The sequence below is a fragment of the Heterodontus francisci genome, unplaced genomic scaffold, assembly GCF_036365525.1.
Source record: "Heterodontus francisci isolate sHetFra1 unplaced genomic scaffold, sHetFra1.hap1 HAP1_SCAFFOLD_845, whole genome shotgun sequence".
In the NCBI taxonomy this organism is placed as follows: domain Eukaryota; kingdom Metazoa; phylum Chordata; class Chondrichthyes; order Heterodontiformes; family Heterodontidae; genus Heterodontus; species Heterodontus francisci.
Window position 1 is genome coordinate 87,764 of NW_027141316.1, and position 17,335 is coordinate 105,098.

The 17,335-nt window shown below is 64.1% G+C and overlaps 2 protein-coding genes across 3 annotated transcripts in view; one reads left to right on the forward strand and one right to left on the reverse strand.

Annotated features, from left to right (window-relative positions):
- Positions 1–13,660, forward strand: part of LOC137362766 (C-type lectin domain family 4 member E-like) — a 71,660-nt gene extending 58,000 nt beyond the window's left edge. For both annotated transcript variants that reach the window (XM_068027011.1, XM_068027012.1), the window contains 4 exons: positions 10,928–11,095; positions 11,392–11,543; positions 12,097–12,209; positions 12,590–13,660. In XM_068027011.1, coding sequence (XP_067883112.1) covers positions 10,928–11,095; positions 11,392–11,543; positions 12,097–12,209; positions 12,590–12,752 — 596 coding nt within the window. In that variant the 3' untranslated portion in view covers positions 12,753–13,660. The remainder of the gene's footprint in view (positions 1–10,927; positions 11,096–11,391; positions 11,544–12,096; positions 12,210–12,589) is intronic.
- Positions 13,523–16,319, reverse strand: LOC137362767 (complement C1r-A subcomponent-like). The gene is made up of 3 exons (XM_068027013.1): positions 16,147–16,319; positions 15,302–15,489; positions 13,523–14,853 (listed from the first exon to the last, which is right to left on the reverse strand). Exons 1-3 carry the CDS (start codon positions 16,149–16,151, stop codon positions 14,012–14,014), a joined length of 1,035 nt encoding a protein of 344 aa, XP_067883114.1. The 5' UTR covers positions 16,152–16,319; the 3' UTR covers positions 13,523–14,011.
- Positions 16,320–17,335: the final 1,016 nt, after the last annotated feature.

Genomic DNA, 17,335 nt, shown 5'->3' on the forward strand with positions numbered 1-17,335 from the left:
CTCCAACAGTGCGGCGCTCCCTCGGTACTGACCCCCCCAACAGCGCGGCGCTCCCTCGGTACTGATCCTCTGACAGCGCACGTTCCCTCGGTACTGACCCTCCAACAGTGCGGCGCTCCCTCGGTACTGACCCTCCAACAGTGCGGCGCTCCCTCGGTACTGACCCTCCGACAGTGCGGCGCTCCCTCGGTACTGACCCTCCAACAGTGCGGCGCTCCTTCGGTCCTGATCCTCTGACAGTGCGGCGCTCCCTCAGTACTGACACCCCCAACAGCGCGGCGCTCCCTCGGTACTGACCCTCCAACAGTGCGGCGCTCCCTCAGTACTGACACCCCCAACAGCGCGGCGCTCCCTCGGTACTGACCCTCCAACAGTGCGGCGCTCCCTCGGTACTGACCCTCCAACAGTGCGGCGCTCCTTCGGTACTGATCCTCTGACAGCGCACGTTCCCTCGGTACTGACCCTCCAACAGTGCGGCGCTCCCTCGGTACTGACCCTCCAACAGCGCGGCACTCCCTCGGTACTGACCCTCCAACAGTGCGGCGCTCCTTCGGTACTGATCCTCTGACAGTGCGGCGCTCCCTCGGTACTGACCCTCCAACAGTGCGGCACTCCCTCAGTACTGACCCTCCGACAGTGCGGCGCTCCCTCGGTACTGACCCTCCGACAGCGCGGCGCTCCCTCAGTACTGACCCCCCCAACAGTGCGGCGCTCCCTCGGTACTGATCCTCTGACAGCGCACGTTCCCTCGGTACTGACCCTCCAACAGTGCGGCGCTCCCTCGGTACTGACCCTCCAACAGTGCGGCGCTCCCTCGGTACTGACCCTCCAACAGCGCGGCGCTCCTTCGGTACTGATCCTCTGACAGTGCGGCGCTCCCTCAGTACTGACCCCCCCAACAGTGCGACACTCCCTCGGTACTGACCCCCCCAACAGTGCGGCGCTCCCTCGGTACTGATCCTCTGACAGTGCGGCACTCCCTCAGTACTGACCCCCCCAACAGTGCGACACTCCCTCGGTACTGACCCCCCAACAGCGTGGCACTCACTCGGTACTGACCCCCCAACAGCGCGGCGCTCCCTCAGTACTGACCCCCCAACAGCGCGGCACTCCCTCGGTACTGACCCTCCGACAGCGCGGCACTCCCTCAGTACTGACCCTCCGACAGTGCGGCACTCCCTCAGTACTGACCCTCCGACAGAGTGGCGCTCCATCAGGACTGATCCTCTGACAGCGCGGCGCTCCCTCGGTACTGACCCCCCCAACAGCGCGGCACTCCCTCGGTACTGATCCTCTGACAGCGCGGCGCTCCCTCGGTACTGACTCCCCAACAGCGCGGCGCTCCCTCGGTACTGACCCACCTACAGCGCGGCACTCCCTCGGTACTGATCCTCTGACAGCGCGGCGCTCCCTCGGTACTGACTCCCCAACAGCGCGGCGCTCCCTCGGTACTGACCCCCCCAACAGCGCGGCACTCCCTCGGTACTGACCCACCTACAGCGCGGCGCTCCCTCGGTACTGATCCTCTGACAGCGCGGCGCTCCCTCGGTACTGACCCCCCCAACAGCGCGGCGCTCCCTCGGTACTGACTCCCCAACAGCGCGGCACTCCCTCGGTACTGACTCCCCAACAGCACGGCGCTCCCTCGGTACTGACCCCCCCAACAGCGCGGCGCTCCCTCGGTACTGACCCCCCAACAGCGCGGCACTCACTCGGTACTGATCCTCCGACAGAACGGCGCTCCCTCGGTACTGACCCCCCAACAGCGCGGCGCTCCCTCGGTACTGAACCCCCAACAGCGTGGCGCTCCCTCAGTACTGATCCTCCGACAGTGCGGCGCTCCCTCAGTACTGACCATCTGACAGCGCGGCGCTCCCTCGGTACTGACCCTCCAACAGTGCGGCGCTCCCTCAGTACTGACCCTTCAACAGTGTGGCGCTCCCTCAGTACTGACCCCCCAACAGCGCGGCGCTCCCTCGGTACTGATCCTCTGACAGCGCGACGCTCCCTCGGTACTGATCCCCCCAACAGTGCGGCACTCCCTCAGTACTGATCCTCCGACAGCGCGGCGCTCCCTCGGTACTGACCCCCCAACAGCGCGGCGCTCCCTCAGTACTGATCCCCCCAACAGTGCGGCACTCCCTCAGTACTGATCCTCCGACAGCGCGGCGCTCCCTCGGTACTGACCGTCCAACAGTGTGGCGCTCCCTCGGTACTGACCCACCTACAGCGCGGCACTCCCTCGGTACTGATCCTCTGACAGTGCGGCGCTCCCTCGGTACTGACCCTCCGACTGCGCGGCGCTCCCTCGGTACTGACCCTCCAACAGTGCGGCGCTCCCTCGGTACTGACCCCCCAACAGCGCGGCGCTCCCTCGGTACTGACCCCCCAACAGCGCGGCGCTCCCTCGGTACTGACCCTCCAACAGTGCGGCGCTCCCTCAGTACTGACCCTTCAACAGTGTGGCGCTCCCTCAGTACTGACCCCCCAACAGCGCGGCGCTCCCTCGGTACTGACCCCCCAACAGCGCGGCGCTCCCTCGGTACTGATCCTCTGACAGCGCGGCGCTCCCTCGGTACTGACCCCCCAACAGCACGGCGCTCCCTCAGTACTGACCCTCCGACAGCGTGGCGCTCCCTCCGTACTGACCCTCCGACAGTGCGGCACTCCCTCCGTACTGATCCCCCCAACAGTGCGGCACTCCCTCGGTACTGATCCTCTGACAGCGTGGCGCTCCCTCGGTACTGACCCCCCAACAGCACGGCGCTCCCTCAGTACTGACCCTCCGACAGCGTGGCGCTCCCTCCGTACTGACCCTCCGACAGTGCGGCACTCCCTCAGTACTGACCCTCCGACAGCGTGGCGCTCCCTCAGTACTGATCCCCCCAACAGTGCGGCACTCCCTCGGTACTGACCCCCCCAACAGCGCGGCGCTCCCTCGGTACTGACCCCCCAACAGCACGGCGCTCCCTCAGTACTGACCCTCCGACAGCGTGGCGCTCCCTCCGTACTGACCCTCCGACAGCGCGGCGCTCCCTCAGTACTGATCCTCCGACAGTGCGGCGCTCCCTCAGTACTGACCCTCCGACAGTGCGGCGCACCCTCGGTACTGACCCCCCAACAGCGCGGCGCTCCCTCGGTACTGACCCCCCAACAGTGCGGCGCTCCCTCGGTACTGACCCCCCAACAGCGCGGCGCTCCCTCGGTACTGACCCTCCGACAGCGTGGCGCTCCCTCGGTACTGACCCCCCGACAGCGCGGCGCACCCTCAGTACTGACCCCCCAACAGCGCGGCGCTCCCTCAGTACTGACCCCCCAACAGCGCGGCACTCCCTCGGTACTGACCCTCCGACAGCGCGGCACTCCCTCAGTACTGACCCTCCGACAGTGCGGCACTCCCTCAGTACTGACCCTCCGACAGAGCGGCGCTCCATCAGGACTGATCCTCTGACAGCGCGGCGCTCCCTCGGTACTGACCCCCCCAACAGCGCGGCACTCCCTCGGTACTGACCCACCTACAGCGCGGCACTCCCTCGGTACTGATCCTCTGACAGCGCGGCGCTCCCTCGGTACTGACCCCCCAACAGCGCGGCGCTCCCTCGGTACTGACCCCCCAACAGCGCGGCGCTCCCTCGGTACTGACCCCCCCAACAGCGCGGCGCTCCCTCGGTACTGATCCTCTGACAGCGCGGCGCTCCCTCGGTACTGACCCCCCCAACAGCGCGGCGCTCCCTCGGTACTGACCCCCCAACAGCGCGGCACTCCCTCGGTACTGATCCTCCGACAGCACGGCGCTCCCTCGGTACTGACCCCCCAACAGCGCGGCGCTCCCTCAGTACTGACCCCCCAACAGCCCGGCGCTCCCTCGGTACTGACCCTCCAACAGTGCGGCGCTCCCTCAGTACTGACCCCCCAACAGCGCGGCGCTCCCTCGGTATTGATCCTCTGACAGCGCGACGTTCCCTCGGTACTGGCCCCAACAGCGCGGCACTCCCTCGGTACTGACCCTCCGACTGCGCGGCGCTCCCTCGGTACTGACCCTCTGACAGCGCACGTTCCCTCGGTACTGACCCTCCAACAGTGCCCCGCTCCCTCGGTACTGACCCTCCAACAGTGCGGCACTCCCTCGGTACTGATCCTCCGACAGCACGGCGCTCCCTCGGTACTGACCCCCCAACAGCCCGGCGCTCCCTCGGTACTGACCCTCCAACAGTGCGGCGCTCCCTCAGTACTGACCCCCCAACAGCGCGGCGCTCCCTCGGTATTGATCCTCTGACAGCGCGACGTTCCCTCGGTACTGGCCCCAACAGCGCGGCACTCCCTCGGTACTGACCCTCCGACTGCGCGGCGCTCCCTCGGTACTGACCCTCTGACAGCGCACGTTCCCTCGGTACTGACCCTCCAACAGTGCCCCGCTCCCTCGGTACTGACCCTCCAACAGTGCGGCGCTCCCTCGGTACTGACCCTCCGACAGTGCGGCGCTCCTTCGGTACTGATCCTCTGACAGTGCGGCGCTCCCTCAGTACTGACCCACCAACAGCGCGGCGCTCCCTCAGTACTGACCCCCCAACAGCGTGGCACTCCCTCGGTACTGATCCTCTGACAGCGCGGCGCTCCCTCGGTACTGACCCTCCGACAGCGCGGCGCTCCCTCAGTACTGACCCCCCAACAGCGCGGCGCTCCCTCAGTACTGACCCCCCAACAGCGCGGCACTCCCTCGGTACTGACCCTCCGACAGTGCGGCACTCCCTCAGTACTGACCCTCCGACAGTGCGGCACTCCCTCGGTACTGACCCCCCCAACAGCGCGGCACTCCCTCGGTACTGACCCACCTACAGCGCGGCACTCCCTCGGTACTGATCCTCTGACAGCGCGGCGCTCCCTCGGTACTGACCCCCCCCAACAGCGCGGCGCTCCCTCGGTACTGACCCCCCAACAGCGTGGCGCTCCCTCGGTACTGATCCTCTGACAGCGCGGCGCTCTCTCGGTACTGACTCCCCAACAGCGCGGCACTCCCTCGGTACTGACCCCCCCAACAGCGCGGCGCTCCCTCGGTACTGACCCCCCAACAGCGCGGCACTCCCTCGGTACTGATCCTCCGACAGCACGGCGCTCCCTCGGTACTGTCACCCCAAAAGCGCGGCGCTCCCTCGGTACTGAACCCCCAACAGCGTGGCGCTCCCTCAGTCCTGATCCTCCGACAGTGCGGCGCTCCCTCGGTACTGACCCCCCAACAGCGCGGCGCTCCCTCGGTACTGACCCTCCAACAGTGCGGCGCTCCCTCGGTACTGACCCTCCAACAGTGCGGCGCTCCCTCAGTACTGACCCCCCAACAGCGTGGCGCTCCCTCGGTACTGATCCTCTGACAGTGCGGCGCTCCCTCAGTACTGACCCCCCCAACAGTGCGGCACTCCCTCGGTACTGACCCACCAACAGCGCGGCGCTCCCTCAGTACTGACCCCCCAACAGCGTGGCACTCCCTCGGTACTGATCCTCTGACAGCGCGGCGCTCCCTCGGTACTGACACTCCAACAGTGCGGCGCTCCCTCAGTACTGATCCTCCGACAGTGCGGCGCTCCCTCGGTACTGACCCCCCAACAGCGCGGCGCTCCCTCGGTACTGATCCTCTGACAGCGCGACGCTCCCTCGGTACTGGCCCCAACAGCGCGGCGCTCCCTCGGTGCTGACCCTCCGACAGCGCGGCGCTCCCTCGGTACTGATCCTCTGACAGCGCGTGGCTCCCTCGGTACTGACCCTCCAACAGTGCGGCGCTCCCTCAGTACTGACCCTTCAACAGCGCGGCGCTCCCTCGGTACTGATCCTCTGACAGCGCGGCGCTCCCTCAGTACTGACCCCCCCAACAGCGCGGCGCTCCCTCGGTCCTGACCCCCCAACAGCACGGCGCTCCCTCAGTACTGACCCTCCGACAGCGTGGTGCTCCCTCCGTACTGACCCTCCGACAGTGCGGCACTCCCTCCGTACTGACCCTCCGACAGTGCGGCGCTCCCTCAGTACTGACCCTCCGACAGCGCGGCGCTCCCTCAGTACTGATCCTCCGACAGTGCGGCGCTCCCTCAGTACTGACCATCTGACGGCGCGGCGCTCCCTCGGTACTGACCCTCCAACAGTGCGGCGCTCCCTCGGTACTGACCCCCCAACAGCGCGGCGCTCCCTCGGTACTGACCCTCCGACAGCGCGGCGCTCCCTCAGTACTGACCCTCCGACAGCGCGGCGCTCCCTCAGTACTGACCCTCCGACAGCGCGGCGCTCCCTCAGTACTGACCCTCCGACAGCGCGGCACTCCCTCAGTACTGACCCTCCGACTGCGCGGCGCTCCCTCAGTACTGACCCTCCGACAGCGCGGCACTCCCTCAGTACTGACCCTCCGACTGCGCGGCGCTCCCTCAGTACTGACCCTCCGACTGCGCGGCGCTCCCTCAGTACTGACCCTCCGACAGTGCGGTTCTCCCTCAGTACTGACCCTCCGACAGTGCGGTTCTCCCTCGGTACTGACCCCCCCAACAGCGCGGCGCTCCCTCGGTACTGACCCCCCAACAGCACGGCGCTCCCTCAGTACTGACCCTCCGACAGCGTGGCGCTCCCTCCGTACTGACCCTCCGACAGTGCGGCACTCCCTCCGTACTGACCCTCCGACAGTGCGGCGCTCCCTCGGTACTGACCCCCCAACAGCGCGGCGCTCCCTCGGTACTGACCCCCCAACAGTGCGGCGCTCCCTCTGTACTGACCCCCCAACAGCGCGGCGCTCCCTCTGTACTGACCCTCCGACAGCGTGGCGCTCCCTCGGTACTGACCCCCCGACAGCGCGGCGCACCCTCAGTACTGACCCCCCAACAGCGCGGCGCTCCCTCAGTACTGACCCCCCAACAGCGCGGCACTCCCTCGGTACTGACCCTCCGACAGCGCGGCACTCCCTCAGTCCTGACCCTCCGACAGTGCGGCACTCCCTCAGTACTGACCCTCCGACAGCGCGGCGCTCCCTCGGTACTGACCCCCCCAACAGCGCGGCACTCCCTCGGTACTGACCCACCTACAGCGCGGCACTCCCTCGGTACTGACCCCCCCAACAGCGCGGCGCTCCCTCGGTACTGACCCCCCAACAGCGCGGCGCTCCCTCGGTACTGACCCCCCAACAGCGCGGCGCTCCCTCGGTACTGACCCCCCCAACAGCGCGGCGCTCCCTCGGTACTGATCCTCTGACAGCGCGGCGCTCCCTCGGTACTGACTCCCCAACAGCGCGGCACTCCCTCGGTACTGACCCCCCCAACAGCGCGGCGCTCCCTCGGTACTGACCCCCCAACAGCGCGGCACTCCCTCGGTACTGATCCTCCGACAGCACGGCGCTCCCTCGGTACTGACCCCCCAACAGCGCGGCGCTCCCTCAGTACTGACCCTCCAACAGCGCGGCGCTCCCTCGGTACTGATCCTCCGACAGCACGGCGCTCCCTCGGTACTGACCCCCCAACAGCGCGGCGCTCCCTCAGTACTGATCCTCCGACAGTGCGGCGCTCCCTCGGTACTGACCCCCCAACAGCCCGGCGCTCCCTCGGTACTGACCCTCCAACAGTGCGGCGCTCCCTCAGTACTGACCCCCCAACAGCGCGGCGCTCCCTCGGTATTGATCCTCTGACAGCGCGACGTTCCCTCGGTACTGGCCCCAACAGCGCGGCACTCCCTCGGTACTGACCCTCCGACTGCGCGGCGCTCCCTCGGTACTGACCCTCTGACAGCGCACGTTCCCTCGGTACTGACCCTCCAACAGTGCCCCGCTCCCTCGGTACTGACCCTCCAACAGTGCGGCGCTCCCTCGGTACTGACCCTCCGACAGTGCGGCGCTCCTTCGGTACTGAGCCTTCGACAGCGCGGCGCTCCCTCGGTACTGACCCACCAACAGTGCCCCGCTCCCTCGGTACTGACCCTCCAACAGTGCGGCGCTCCCTCGGTACTGACCCACCAACAGCGCGGCGCTCCCTCAGTACTGACCCCCCAACAGCGTGGCACTCCCTCGGTACTGATCCTCTGACAGCGCGGCGCTCCCTCGGTACTGACCCTCCGACAGCGCGGCGCTCCCTCAGTACTGACCCCCCAACAGCGCGGCACTCCCTCAGTACTGACCCTCCGACAGTGCGGCACTCCCTCAGTACTGACCCTCCGACAGCGCGGCACTCCCTCAGTACTGACCCTCCGACAGTGCGGCACTCCCTCAGTACTGACCCTCCGACAGAGTGGCGCTCCATCAGGACTGATCCTCTGACAGCGCGGCGCTCCCTCGGTACTGACCCCCCCCAACAGCGCGGCACTCCCTCGGTACTGATCCTCTGACAGCGCGGCGCTCCCTCGGTACTGACCCCCCCAACAGCGCGGCGCTCCCTCGGTACTGACCCCCCAACAGCGCGGCGCTCCCTCGGTACTGATCCTCTGACAGCGCGGCGCTCCCTCGGTACTGACTCCCCAACAGCGCGGCACTCCCTCGGTACTGACCCCCCCAACAGCGCGGCGCTCCCTCGGTACTGACCCCCCAACAGCGCGGCACTCCCTCGGTACTGATCCTCCGACAGCACGGCGCTCCCTCGGTACTGTCACCCCAAAAGCGCGGCGCTCCCTCGGTACTGAACCCCCAACAGCGTGGCGCTCCCTCAGTCCTGATCCTCCGACAGTGCGGCGCTCCCTCGGTACTGACCCCCCAACAGCGCGGCGCTCCCTCGGTACTGACCCTCCAACAGTGCGGCGCTCCCTCAGTACTGACCCTCCAACAGTGCGGCGCTCCCTCAGTACTGACCCCCCAACAGCGCGGCACTCCCTCGGTACTGATCCTCTGACAGTGCGGCGCTCCCTCAGTACTGACCCCCCCAACAGTGCGGCACTCCCTCGGTACTGACCCACCAACAGCGCGGCGCTCCCTCAGTACTGACCCCCCAACAGCGTGGCACTCCCTCGGTACTGATCCTCTGACAGCGCGGCGCTCCCTCGGTACTGACCCCCCAACAGCGCGGCGCTCCCTCGGTACTGATCCTCTGACAGCGCGACGCTCCCTCGGTACTGGCCCCAACAGCGCGGCGCTCCCTCGGTGCTGACCCTCCGACAGCGCGGCGCTCCCTCGGTACTGATCCTCTGACAGCGCGGCGCTCCCTCGGTACTGACCCTCCAACAGTGCGGCGCTCCCTCAGTACTGACCCTTCAACAGCGCGGCGCTCCCTCGGTACTGATCCTCTGACAGCGCGGCGCTCCCTCAGTACTGACCCCCCCAACAGCGCGGCGCTCCCTTGGTCCTGACCCCCCAACAGCACGGCGCTCCCTCAGTACTGACCCTCCGACAGCGTGGTGCTCCCTCCGTACTGACCCTCCGACAGTGCGGCACTCCCTCCGTACTGACCCTCCGACAGTGCGGCGCTCCCTCAGTACTGACCCTCCGACAGCGCGGCGCTCCCTCAGTACTGATCCTCCGACAGTGCGGCGCTCCCTCAGTACTGACCATCTGACGGCGCGGCGCTCCCTCGGTACTGACCCTCCAACAGTGCGGCGCTCCCTCGGTACTGACCCCCCAACAGCGCGGCGCTCCCTCAGTACTGACCCCCCAACAGCGCGGCACTCCCTCGGTACTGATCCTCTGACAGTGCGGCGCTCCCTCAGTACTGACCCCCCCAACAGTGCGGCACTCCCTCGGTACTGACCCACCAACAGCGCGGCGCTCCCTCAGTACTGACCCCCCAACAGCGTGGCACTCCCTCGGTACTGATCCTCTGACAGCGCGGCGCTCCCTCGGTACTGACCCTCCAACAGTGCGGCGCTCCCTCAGTACTGATCCTCCGACAGTGCGGCGCTCCCTCGGTACTGACCCCCCAACAGCGCGGCGCTCCCTCGGTACTGATCCTCTGACAGCGCGACGCTCCCTCGGTACTGGCCCCAACAGCGCGGCGCTCCCTCGGTGCTGACCCTCCGACAGCGCGGCGCTCCCTCGGTACTGATCCTCTGACAGCGCGGCGCTCCCTCGGTACTGACCCTCCAACAGTGCGGCGCTCCCTCAGTACTGACCCTTCAACAGCGCGGCGCTCCCTCGGTACTGATCCTCTGACAGCGCGGCGCTCCCTCAGTACTGACCCCCCCAACAGCGCGGCGCTCCCTTGGTCCTGACCCCCCAACAGCACGGCGCTCCCTCAGTACTGACCCTCCGACAGCGTGGTGCTCCCTCCGTACTGACCCTCCGACAGTGCGGCACTCCCTCCGTACTGACCCTCCGACAGTGCGGCGCTCCCTCAGTACTGACCCTCCGACAGCGCGGCGCTCCCTCAGTACTGATCCTCCGACAGTGCGGCGCTCCCTCAGTACTGACCATCTGACGGCGCGGCGCTCCCTCGGTACTGACCCTCCAACAGTGCGGCGCTCCCTCGGTACTGACCCCCCAACAGCGCGGCGCTCCCTCGGTACTGACCCTCCGACAGCGCGGCGCTCCCTCAGTACTGACCCTCCGACAGCGCGGCGCTCCCTCAGTACTGACCCTCCGACAGCGCGGCGCTCCCTCAGTACTGACCCTCCGACAGCGCGGCACTCCCTCAGTACTGACCCTCCGACTGCGCGGCGCTCCCTCAGTACTGACCCTCCGACAGTGCGGTTCTCCCTCAGTACTGACCCTCCAACAGTGCGGCGCTCCCTCGGTACTGACCCCCCAACAGCGCGGCGCTCCCTCGGTACTGACCCCCCAACAGCGCGGCGCTCCCTCGGTACTGACCCTCCGACTGCGCGGCGCTCCCTCAGTACTGACCCTCCGACAGCGCGGCGCTCCCTCAGTACTGACCCTCCGACAGCGCGGCGCACTCTCAGTACTGACCCTCCGACTGCGCGGCACTCCCTCAGTACTGACCCCCCGACAGTGCCGCGCTCCCTCTGACCTGCCCAATCTGATCATCTGCAGAGGCCGAGACGGAGAAAGCCATCAGCGGGCAGAAGCTGATGTTGCAAGACCTGGTGGACAAGTCCAGCGGGCTGAAACACGCGCTGGACGCGGAACTGTACGAGGGGAAGTGCGCCAAGTACGAGGATGTCTTTCTGCACTGGCTGACCGCCTTCTGCCGATTCATCAGTGAGTACGCGGGCGGCCCCCCTTTGCCCGCGCCCCGGCACGGCAGGCGGACGTCCCTGCGGGCGCAGCCGTTCCTGGGTTGGTGCGGGTAGGGGTGGCAGATTCGGGGGTGGGGTCTCCTGCGTGGGGTCTGTGCGTGTTCTCGTATCGTAATTTACCCTAATGTAGACTCCGTCTAACACCCGAGGACCTGGAGTGTATTTTTTTATAACCGGCATCTCGCCATTTTATTCCCCCTCCTCTCCCCCCCCACACTCCCCTATCTCTCCCTGGCACCACCTCTGCCCCTCCCTAAGACTGCACCAGCGAACTGTGCCACAGATATTGGACTCCTTACGGGGGCAACTGTTACTACTTCTCGACAGAAATCCTGAACTGGGAGGCGAGCCGACAGAACTGCATCTCACAGGGCTCCGAGCTACTGGTCATCCGCAGCAAGGTGGAGCAGGTAAGTGGGCTGCAGTTGCGGGGGGGGGGGGGGGGGGTGGGTTTTTTTGCACAGGGCATGATCGCACCCCCCCCCGTCGCTCAGCGGTCGAGAGTCGAGGCAGCAGTCCGATCAAGAATCGAAGGGTTCCCGGTCGGGGAGGGTGGAGAGCGAAGCAGTTTTTCTTTTTCACTTTTCGGGGGATTGGGGGCGTGGCGGTGAGAGAGGGGGTAGTCCGGAGGCGGTGATATCGGAATTCGAGCTGGGCCATTCAGGGGTGATGTCAGGAGGCGCTCCCTCACGCAAAGGGGAGCAGAAATCTGGACGTCCCTCCCTCTTAACTGTCTGCTGTACCTGTCCTGGGAGTGTTTGATAGGGGGACAGTGTAGAGGGATCTTTACTCTGTATGTAACCCCCATGCTGTACCTGTCTTGGGAGTGTTTGATAGGGGAACAGTGTAGAGGGATCTTTACTCTGTATTTAACCCCCGTGCTGTACCTGCCTTGGGAGTGTTTGATAGGGGAACAGTGTAGAGGGAACGTTACTCACTGATTTAACCTGTCCTCATCCTCAGAAATTTGTCGCGAAATATGATGTGCAGAAGGTATACTGGATTGGATTAACTGAAGCCGCACTGGAGTCAACGTGGAAGTGGGTTGATGGAACCTACCTCGAGGATGATCTGACGTGAGTTGTTGTCATATAGCCGGGGCCCCAAGTTCACCCCGATTCAGAGGGCGGGGCAGTCATTTCGGAGATTCGCCTACGCCCATTGGAATTTGCTACCCCCGCAGCGCTGTCATGGGTGAGGCATTCCAGGACTTCCACCCGGGCAACAGCAAGGGGGCGCCCGATCGATTTCCGAGTCGGGGTGGCGTGTGTGAATCCCTTGCAGGCGGCAGCGTGCCCCCAACGACCCCCCCCCCCCACCGGGACCGCCCGTGGCATTGCTCCCTGTTCAAGCAGGCGTCGGAATTCTCGCTGTCCGTTCCGCCGTGGCTGCCCCCGCACCCCCCCTCTCCAACCGCCTAACGGCCCTCTTTTCCTCCCTCTTCCCTCCCCCTTAGATTCTGGGGCAGGGACTTCCCGGACAGTTACTTCGACTACGAGCTGGAGGCCTTTAAGCACTGCGGCCTTCTCCGGAACCAGGCCTGGAACAACGCCGCCTGCAGCAGGACGCACAACTGGATCTGCAAGCGGAAGTCGGAGAAACCGCCAATCAGCCTGTGAACTTCGCCCCCTAACCCCCCCCCCACCACCCCCACAGCGACTGTGGGGGAGCTAGGGTCAAAGGTCGCCGTGAAGTTTGGCGCTCATTTTTCTCTCTCGTTGTTTCTTGTGTTCCGCGTTTGAATGTTAAAAAAATGTTTTTGTTGCGAAACGGTTTGGAGCGCGCGGTTGTGGGGGGTGGGTTGGTGTTGTGTGGACCCCATGTCGGGACTCGTCGGGAGTGGGGAGGACGGAATGAGGCTAAGTCAGGCACTGACCTTTCACCCCTCACCCCCCCCCCCCTCCCCCCCCCTCCGGGGGGTGTTTGTTTCCCGAAATAAAACCTTCGCTTCAGCGCACGGGGGTGGCCGCCCAACTCATGTCAGTCGCGGGCGTCGGCGTGGCGGAACTCGCTTTGGGGGTCGCGACCCCCATCGCGTCTGCCAGGACCGCAAGAGGGCGCAAAATGCCTCCGGGCCACACCGCCGCTCTCCGTACCGAGGGAGCGCCGCACTGGCGGAGGGTCAGTCCTGCGGGAGCGCCGCACTGTCGGAGGTGCCGTCTTTCGGACGAGACGCTAAACCGAGGGCCCCCATCTGCCCTCTCGGGCGGATGTAAAAGATCCCACGGCCGCTATTGGAAAAAGAGACGGGGCGTAGCAAGTTCTCCCTAGCACTCAGAATTTGACACAATACCGCCAGTGGGGGCGATATTGAGACAGTGGCCAGGCCCCCCCACCCCCCATTGACACAACAACATTTCTCAGTCATAGATAAACTCTGAAAAAGACACAGAGGTTAATCGTTTTATTAACTTGGAAGTGATTCACTGTATCCCATCAGATGAGCATGGTCTGGCTAATAATCTGTTGCATTGCAGTACCTCTGTTTAATCTTATTCTTTGGAAATAAATCCGACAGTTAGATTTAGCCTGAGTAGTCACATGTTGGGGGTGAGGAATTGTCATCGGGAATGAGACGTCCCAGAGTTTGGATGGTGGGAGTCCCACAGTTTGGAGGGGGAGGAGGAATCCTACAGTTTAGGGGGGGTGGGGGGGTGTTGAGGAGTCCCACTGTTTGGGGATTTGGGGGTGAGGAGTCCTCACAGTTGGGAGGATGGATGGGGGAATGAGGATTCCCACAAAATTTGGGGTGGCTGGCAGGAATGAGGTCCAGCCTTGGGGTGGGGGGCTGTGATAATTTGTGGCATTCCATTATCTCCTTGTAATCTTACCAGCGAATAAATCCAATAAAATTAGACTTAGCCTGCAGCATCCTATTCTAGGAGTGTGCAGCAATGACCGAGTTGATCCAGTGGAGGTAGCTGGAGACGCGCGTGTACACCCCATAGCGGCCCGGACGCCCACAGCCGGTGCCCCAGGAGACGACGCCCAGAAGGTACCAGGCTCCAGAGCGCTGGTCGGGAACCAGAAAGCCCCCACCCGTGTCCCCAGCGCAGGCGTCCCTCCCCCCCTCGGGAGCGCCAGCGCAGAACATGTTGCCGGTGACTGGTGGACGGCGCCTCCCGATCCTGGCCCTCTGGAAAGCCTGACGGCACCGGGGCTGGTCGACCAAGGGCAGCAGCGCATAGCGCAGACGGTCTCGCAGGAAGAAGCCATCCTCAATCCCCCAGCCGGCCACGTAGCCCACTTTTCCTGGCTGGTAAAGTGCCCCATTGGCATGACCCTGACCGCGGGCATGGGCAGGCAAGCAGGCGGGCATTAATTCCCCCTCCCCCCCCTTCTCCTCCACGCTTGGCCGCAGCTTGATCAGGGCGATGTCGTTGTCAAAGTCGTGGACCTCTTCCCTGAAGCCCGGGTGCACCACGATCGCCTCGATCTCCCGGGGGCGCCCCGCTCGGACCGCCTGCAGGCTGGTGCCTCTCTGGCCCGCCCAGACCCGGGTGACATTGCGGAGGCGGGCCAGCTCCCTCCGGGGTGCGCCCTTGGGGTACAGGGTGTGGGCGGCCGTCAGCACCCAGCCCCCTCCGATCAGCGTGCCCCCAGCCCTGGCCCGGCCCAGCGCCATAACCAGCACATGCCAGGGGAAGTTGCCTTCCTCCGCTGGGTCGCCGCCCAAGATCCTCTGCACTCCCATCACCGGGTTTGGAGGTCGTCCGCAAACTGCAAAGGGGGGAGGGGGGGCGGAGACGGAGAACGGGGGTCAGTAGGTGTTGTAGGGGGAGAGAGAGAGAATGAGAGAGACAGAGCGAGAGAGAGAGATGGACGGAGAGAGAGCGAGATGGACGGAGAGAGACAGAGAGATTGGATAATTCCCATTTAGCACCACCAACCGCGATGAATTTCTAGCCCATAGAATCTATTGTATACTCATTCCCTCTGTGTACTCTTATACTGTGTACATTAATCCGACAATTACATTTAGCCTGATGATTCCCCACAGTTTGAGGGAGGGAGTGATAGGGAGAGACAGGGAGAGCGTCAAATGTGACAGAAAGTCGGGGAGTGAGGAAGAGAAGGAGGAAGCAAGAGTTAGAGAAGAGAGAGGGGGGACAGAGAAAGAGAGTGACAGGGAGAGAGACAGAGAATGAGTTTGAGGGGCAGGAATTACCTTGACTTCCAGAACTTCCATTCCTTGGCCTGTCGTCCGCAGTCTCGGCTGCCCCTGCGGCCTCCGGCTTCGTGACCCGGGGCTCGGTGGGGGTTTGGACGTCACGGGGAGCTGGTGCGTCTGAGCGGATGGTGGGCGACAGGAACGTGGAGGAGACACAGAGCACAGCAAGCGACAGAGCCAGGAGCCTGGGCGGGAGAGCAGAGAGGGGTGGCTGTGTTTACGATCACTGGGGGAGAGCCATGAGCGCGGGAGAGGGAACCCAGCCAACAGCAGGCCGCCCCTGTGCTTGACGCCTAGGCCCCGTGCGATCGGTCGCTTGGCGAGCTTTTGCGGTGTAGCAAGATGGTCCCCCCAAACCCCTGCCCCTCAATGGCGCTACCAAAGAGCCAACAGATATCCTTTGGTCCGGTGTTGCCACAGCGCCAAGGAACAAACTCCACAACCATGCAAGAAAATGGTCAAAAAAAAAGTGGCCACAAAATGGCCGCCAGCCCACAAAATGGCCGCGGCCTGGAGCTTGACCTCTTTCCCTCTCGTGCCAGCGTCAGGCCGCTAGTGTCAAGGCCTGTCCCTATCTCTCACTCTCTCTCTCTCTTTCAGACAGCCAACGCTATCGATAGGCCGGGCCTAACTCTCTCTCTCCTGGGCGGGAATTGGGCCCAGGTTTCCAGGCCTCGCCCAGGAGAAAGCGGCCAACGAGGGTGGGGGGGAGGGGGGGGGGGGGGGCGGCGTGGAGAGGGGCCATTAGGCCTCAGCCTGCAGTTCAGGAGCCCGTGGGAGACTGCAGCCAGGGTGCCGGCCAACGGAGCGCCAGGTCTCTCAAGTCCGAGCCCCCAACCTACCTCATGATCGGTCAGCAAGAGCAGGTCGGGCATGGAATCGCAGAGAGAGAGAGGAACACACACACACAGAGCAGCGCAACGTAAACAGAGTACGGAGTCACCGAACTCCGGGTCGGCCGCAGGACCTAACCTCTGTCTGCCTCCCACGTCTCCCAGTTCTCTCACTTCCTTCCCTCCCCGCCCTCAGCTCTTGCCCAACTCGCACCAGTTGGAGCTGAGTAATTAATCTTGAGAGACATGTTTACGAAGCTGACTGAAATCCCCCTGGTTGTTGGCTCCTGTTGGAAACAGTTTATTTTTTTTAATATGAAAATAAAACTGTCTGCTTTTATTGGGCCCCTTCCCAGTTTTTGCACTCTGCCCTCCGGCAGAAACTTCGGCTCAGCTGAGTTGTGCTCAGCCCGTCCTGCCCCACGCTTCCTTTGTCCCCTCGTCGGCGTTCCTCGATATTCAAACTGGCCCCATTCCCCAGTGACCCACACAGCAGAGAATTAACGAGCAAAAAGCCTCAAGCACTGAAAGATAGAGAGAGAGAGAGAGAGGGAGGGAGGGAGAGGGAGAAGGAAGGGAAGAGTGAGAGAGTGATGGACTGAGAGAGAGAAAGAGAGAGAGGGACAGAGAGAGAGACAGAGAAAGACAGAGAGAGACAGAGAGAGACAGAGAGAAACAGTGAGAGAGAGAGAGACAGAGTGAGACAGAGAGAGAGAGCGAGACAGAGAGAGAGAGCGAGACAGAGAGAGAGAGAGAGAGACAGAGAGAGAGAGACAGAGAGAGAGAGAAAGAGAGACAGAGAGAGAGAGAAAGAGAGAGAGAGAGACAGAAAGAGACAGAGAGAGCGAGACAGAGAGAGCGAGACAGAGAGAGCGAGAAAGAGAGAGAGAGAGACAGAAAGAGACAGAGACAGAGAGAGCGAGACAGAGAGAGCGAGACAGAGAGAGAGACAGAGCGAGCGAGACAGAGCGAGCGAGACAGAGAGAGAGAGACAGAGAGAGAGACAGAGCGAGCGAGACAGAGACAGAGAGAATGAGAGCGAGAGAGAGAGACAGAGAGAATGAGACAGAGAGAGAGAAAGAGAGAGAGACATGTGCATTTCCCTGAGGCCTTTCAAGACCTCACTTCACAGCCACGTCAGAAGTCCAGCCACTGTGGCAATGTAGAAAGCACCGCGACCAAGTTCTGCATAGCAAGA

Excerpts from the sequence above, each read along its gene's own strand:
- LOC137362767 (XM_068027013.1), bottom strand. Across the intron at positions 14,854-15,301 it reads TGGAAGTTCTGGAAGTCAAG|TTTGCGGACGACCTCCAAAC; the intron begins GTAATTCCTGCC and ends CCCCCTTTGCAG.